Source organism: Amblyomma americanum, chromosome 11, assembly GCF_052857255.1.
Source record: "Amblyomma americanum isolate KBUSLIRL-KWMA chromosome 11, ASM5285725v1, whole genome shotgun sequence".
Classification (NCBI taxonomy): Eukaryota; Metazoa; Arthropoda; class Arachnida; order Ixodida; family Ixodidae; genus Amblyomma; species Amblyomma americanum.
Window position 1 is genome coordinate 20979211 of NC_135507.1, and position 5654 is coordinate 20984864.

Below are 5654 nucleotides of genomic sequence, written 5' to 3' on the forward strand. Positions count from 1 at the left end.
TGGTTTTGCAAGCATCCATAGTCTACCTTTGTCTGGCTTAAAAAAAAAAAATTCACCTCAGTACTAAACTGTTCCCGCTGCATGCAACAAGCTCTCTTAAAGGGTGGTTTCATAACTGATAGAAAGAATTAGTTTTGTTTCTTTAGCACAGTCTCGTTTTAGGGCCGCACAACTAAGGCCCCATTATGCACTCAACTGCTGCGGTAGAATTCGCATTTAAAAGGTTTCATTCTGTTCAGTCAGGATATTTAGGTTTGGGAAGAAAAAAAAAGTTGCGCGACTTATTGAAATATGACAGGCGACGAACTAACTAGGTTGCTGCCCGATCCGCCACACAAATATTCGTGTGCTGCCCAGAAGAGACACACGAATGACGCAGGTGTGATCCGCTTCCACAAGGCATTGACTGTGCCTATATAGTGGTAAGTGCATGCAAAGCTCTCAGATCATACCAGTTGCAAAATTCTACTTCAAAAAGTGACTAGTCCCAGTAGCCACTTCCCTGGTGCTTAGGAATGGTGGCGTCATCTGGGAGTGGCCAATAAAAACTGTTGCCATATAATGCCATTGTCTTGTGACGTTTTTTTTGCTTGTTTTGCCTCTTAATTTATCTCTCAGACTGTTATATCGATGGATTTTCACTAATGCACCTGTTTCACTGTTTTTGTAGCCAGGCAATTGCGAGTTTATTAACAACCCTGAAGTTTACAACGTGAACAGAGTTTACGTTACCACGGGTGACACGGCAGTCTGCTGACACCCAAACTTTGGCCACCTTGTACCGCCGTTTTTTGATACATGGACCCTATGGGCAGTTCTGATACTGGTAATATCAATGCGCATGCAGTATGTGCTTAGCTGGTGTCATCTGTTGCTTGCGCTTTTCGCCAGTATGAACTGTGCATGCGCACTAGAACCGTCTGTTTATTTTCAACCAGCAGAGCTTGGGAGAGGTGCGCATGCATGGACCTGTCGTGTGACAAAGGCAAATCCCAAGTTGCCGCACGCAGCATAGCAGTTTGTCTGCCGTTTAAGGTATTTACGGCAACAGCCAAAATGCTGGCCTACAGTCACTTTGTGCAAATGGGCTATGCTACGTTTTACCGTGGCATAAATTTGTCCGAATTAGTAAACTAAAGGGTGTTGGTTTGTGTACCGAAGGATTTTTTTTCAAAAGTCTCTTAACCTTTCAAACCACTTATGCATGTTGGACATTGAAAGCTGAAGCAAAATGTTGCCTGCTCGATCTCTTGCATTCATCTGTCGTTACCTTTCAAGTTCCCACTTTGTCACAAAGGGTCTTCCTTTCCCGGCAATGGATGCAGTAACCTTTGCGACCGACAAAATAATTGCAGCAGATCAGGAAGAACTGAAATAAGACATCAGGTTTCGGCTCTTGTTCGTTAACTAAAGAAAAATGCACAGAGTACGAAATAATTTATTTCATAAGTAGATGAGACAATCACCACTGCTGTAGGATACTGGATGTTGCTAGAAGTCGAGCAACGTAGACAATGACTAGAATGTCCTTTGGCTCAAACAGTTGTTTTTTGACACTTAAGACTTGTGATGTTGACCTTTTCATATGCTCGCTTACAAAGAATGCTTGTCTTGGGCCAACTAGGTTTTCACACTTTAGTATAGGGCAGCACATTGCAGCTTGTGGCAAGCAAGAGAAAAAAAAGCTATCAAACCAAGCAGCTGAAGGCAGACGAATTCTGATTGAGCCCAGTTGTTTTCAACAAACTGCCAAAAAGCATGGAGCATCTGAATTTGAGCTCTCAACATTTTAGCAGAGATAGGCATTAAAATCCCATATTTTATGCATATAGTAGTATATTACTGTACCCACAGTAGCTAACTGGCACTTGGAAAGAGACGGGGGTGGGAGAGAGTGAAATAAACAAACATTGAGAAATCATTATGTAACAAGGAGTAAATATACCTATACCTATTTTGCAGTTAAAAACTGATACCATGGTGTTTTTCAGTAAAACTAGTACTTCTGAGAATACTAACCGGTGAAGCAAAAGCTGCATGCATGACAAATTAATAATCACAGGAATCGATTTTTTACAGCAACAGCCATTTAAGGGCCAGTTTTCTGGTTCTGTGGTGTTGACGTCATTCGCCTAACACCATGCCATACTGATTGGTCGCCATGATGTCGCTGCAACGTGCCATGGCAACATACGCACTGAGTGGTGCGAATGCAGCAACGTCATGCACACTCTAAAAGAGAAGACATAATAATAAGCTATATTCACTGCTAAACAGCTGTCTCTGAATCTTGTACTGCACAATGGTAACCGCCCTGCTAGATCTTCCCCCGTCATGCTGACCATAGCGTTTCAGTGAGAATTTACAATTATGAATCTACAATTACAAATTAACCCTTTCTTTCAAAGTGCAGCAACTTCCACCTAGAACAGAGAGGCAATTACTTGCTGAGATCAGAGGCAAAGCTACACCTAGCAGCAGTGCGTGCATTCTGCAAGTACACAGAAAAACCAGGGGCTTGCCATGCTTTTTTACATATATTTTAACACCACAGTATAACACAAACAGATATGCAGCCATATCTATAACCACTAGCGTGGCAACATGGGTGGCAGTTACACCTCTCTACTGGCCACCTATATGATCTGGAATGGTGAAAATAAATGGTTGTAACTATGTACATCAGCCTAGACATGAGCATTGGGTAATGAAAATACACATCATACATTTGTTGTCACAGGGGTAAGTAACATGCATGTTTCTGACATCAAGGTAGTGTGTTTGTTACTGGGCAGAGGACTTGCAGCGTATTTCATTGCCATGCCAGTAATGATCTGTAGATCGTCATCTGCATGAATTTGGCAATTTGTTCTGGCCACAAGATACACAAATCTTAAACTCTGAGGGGAAATTAGATGCATCGCTTCGACTATTCAGCTCATGAACTTTTGATTTTGGTATGCAGTACGGCTGAAAACTTGTCACAGAGCAATGAAAGAAGAGAACAATGATGTCTTTTTTTCGCAGCTTGAAACTGCAGTGTGCAGTGCAACTTATCACAATACTTGAATGAGTGAAAAAGAAAAGATACCACCTTTATGTCCATGGTAGGAAATTAACATGCAAAGCAGTCCCCACAACAACGTAACCCATAAAATATGTGACAATGCGTTTTGAATGGATGTCGCTCTGCCACAAATTGACTGCTACATCAGCCCAAACAATGCAGCGAGTCTTCCGCTCTCGCCGGTCAGGCCCAATAAACGTAGTCCAATACAATACAGGACTAGCGGCAGCGATGAGTCTTGTTGTCACCTGAACATTAGCAAAAAGAACCGTAATAGCGAGGAAACCAACAGCGTGCAGAAAGTATGGAATGTGTCGCCTGTCGTTGCAACGGTTCAGGAGACTGGCTGAGGAATGCAGGACAATAATGACAACCGGTAAGGCAAGAAGAAAATTTGGCAGCTGCTTCAAACGATAGTACATGAGGAAGCCAACATCCCAGTAGTGTGACTGTACGTATCCATAGGAGAATGGAATGAGGTTCGAACACCATTTGGAAGCGTTGCGGCCAGCCAGCCTGAAGCCTGACTCGGCAGCCTGGTTCAGGACGGCCGCAGAGAACTGCTGCGAGTAGTCGGGTATGCAGAAAAGGGACCAGGCATAGCACTGGAACAGCAGAAATGGCAGGAAGCAGAATGCCGCTCGGAAAACGGACCTGACGGGCGTCAGACCGCACACCAGGCCCGAGTAGAGAAGGAAGCCGGCCGAAAGGAACCCGTTCGATCGAACCAGCCCTCCTAGACAGAAGAAAAGCGTCGCCAGGTTCGGTCTGTTCTGTTCAAGGAGGAGCAGGCCCAAGAAACTGACCGCTGCAAAGAGCGATTCGCTGTAGCACGCGGTGAAGAATATGGACGCCGGGTTAAAGCAGAAGAGGAGGACGGCTTCGTCGGCCTGTTCCTTGGAAAAGAGCTGGTGTGTCAGCCGGTGCAGCGCGACGGCTGCCACAACGAAGAAGGCGGCGTTCACGAGAACGCCGCTGAGAACGACCACGCTATGGCGGTCTAGGTAGACGTTCGTTAGCGGGTCCACCAGTCCATCGGCTGTCTGGCGGACGAGCCATGGGTACAGTGGGAAGAAGGCCAGTGTCTGCTCGTAGGTGTAGCCGTGCTCGGCAATGTGCAAGAAGTACTGGCTGTCCCAGCGTGTGAGCCCCGCGAACAGCCACGATACGAGCCGGTCGCCCAGATCCGTGCTCGTGGGCCAGGGCGACCGAAACGCGTCGGCGTTGTGGTCGGGAACTGCCCAGTTGAAGGCCACCTGGAAACAAAATGAGAAGGTGGTTTCTTTAGATCCATACCAATCCCCAACCAGCTGCTTCAGGCCTTTGTTCTGAAATAAATTAATCAATTTCCTTTCTGAAATTCGTGTGTAACTAAGCGTGCACAAAAATGACTCTGTTAAAGCGCGAACAGCACCGGCACAGCCTGGGTGTTTCGTCTCTCTTTAAATCAGGACGGACTCTTTTAAGTAACGCCTTACCGCAGCTTCCAGGCCGAACTACTCGCTCATGTAGTCTCGCAAGTTTGTTGAACGCAGTTAAACCCACAACAATGCCTTCAATGCACAATGAAAAACCCTGCCATTCATTCTACGACATTTCGTGAAACGAAAGTGTCAATAGATTTGGGAGCCGCTGCACCGGCCAGTGGTTGATTTTTGCCGGTACGTTGCGCAGAGAAATTTACCTGAAGCAGAAATATAACGAAGCGAGAAAAGAGCGCAAGCACGACCACACTTGAAGTCATGTCCTCGGCTTGATGGATGAGGCGTTTATCGCCGCACTGTGCCTACAAACATAGCGCCCGTGAGGTATGCCCGCCCGTGAACGAAACTGACGGCACTCGAAAACATGGCGGCTTCCATGCGGTTTAATAAAAGGCTTTATTGGCTTTGGCTTTATTTGACTGGTGTGTTTAGTATTTTGACCCAAGCACTATTATGTAATCAAAATCAAATCACCCATTGCCTGCTAAACAAATTTTGAGCTTAAAATTATTGAACTATTTGAGTGAAAAATTTAGATGCGTTAGACACGGAACGGAACAGACAGTCCACTGTGGCATTCATAGACGCTCCGACGTTCCTGCTCAAGCAGATGAACACGAACGCAGATTAAAATGGAACCACCTATTTCGATTTGTTTCTATCTACAGACAGTTCTGGTTCATGATTTTTCAGCACCACGTGCAGTACTCAAAGTTTGACCTAACAGTTGCGCTACAACTACCGCTGTGGCCATTGTTGGCGTTGATAACAGCTCCTGACCAGTGAGCCAACTCCGACTGGGATCGTTTTACATGTTCCCAGGATCGTTCAGATGGGATGAATGAGGCAGTGAAAGAAGAATAAGGCTCAGTACACTGGCACAATGTTAACTCCATGTGCTTCGCTTTAACAGTGTCTCTGGCGTCGCGTCACGAGCGTCTTTAGTTCATATCAGTTGGGAAACACCACTTGAAAACGTGACCAACACCCCAACGCTGCTTTGCAGGAGCTTACTGATTGCTGCGCCATCTAGAAGTGGTCAATAAAAGCTGTTGATATTTGTCGCCTTTTGACTAAATTTTTTTACTTGTTTTACTTCTTAC

At 45.4% G+C, this 5654-nt stretch overlaps 1 protein-coding gene across 1 annotated transcript; it reads right to left on the reverse strand.

Moving 5' to 3' along the window:
- Positions 1-1420: 1420 nt before the first annotated feature.
- Positions 1421-4940, reverse strand: PIG-V (phosphatidylinositol glycan anchor biosynthesis class V). Its single transcript, XM_077644078.1, has 2 exons — positions 4752-4940; positions 1421-4323 (listed from the first exon to the last, which is right to left on the reverse strand). Exons 1-2 carry the CDS (start codon positions 4809-4811, stop codon positions 3097-3099), a joined length of 1287 nt encoding a protein of 428 aa, XP_077500204.1. The 5' UTR covers positions 4812-4940; the 3' UTR covers positions 1421-3096.
- Between the last annotated feature and the right edge of the window lie 714 nt (positions 4941-5654).

Excerpts from the sequence above, each read along its gene's own strand:
- PIG-V (XM_077644078.1), bottom strand. The coding sequence starts at position 4,811 with ATGACTTCAAGTGTGGTCGTGCTTGCGCTCTTTTCTCGCTTCGTTATA. Across the intron at positions 4,324-4,751 it reads TCGTTATATTTCTGCTTCAG|GTGGCCTTCAACTGGGCAGT; the intron begins GTAAATTTCTCT and ends TTTTGTTTCCAG.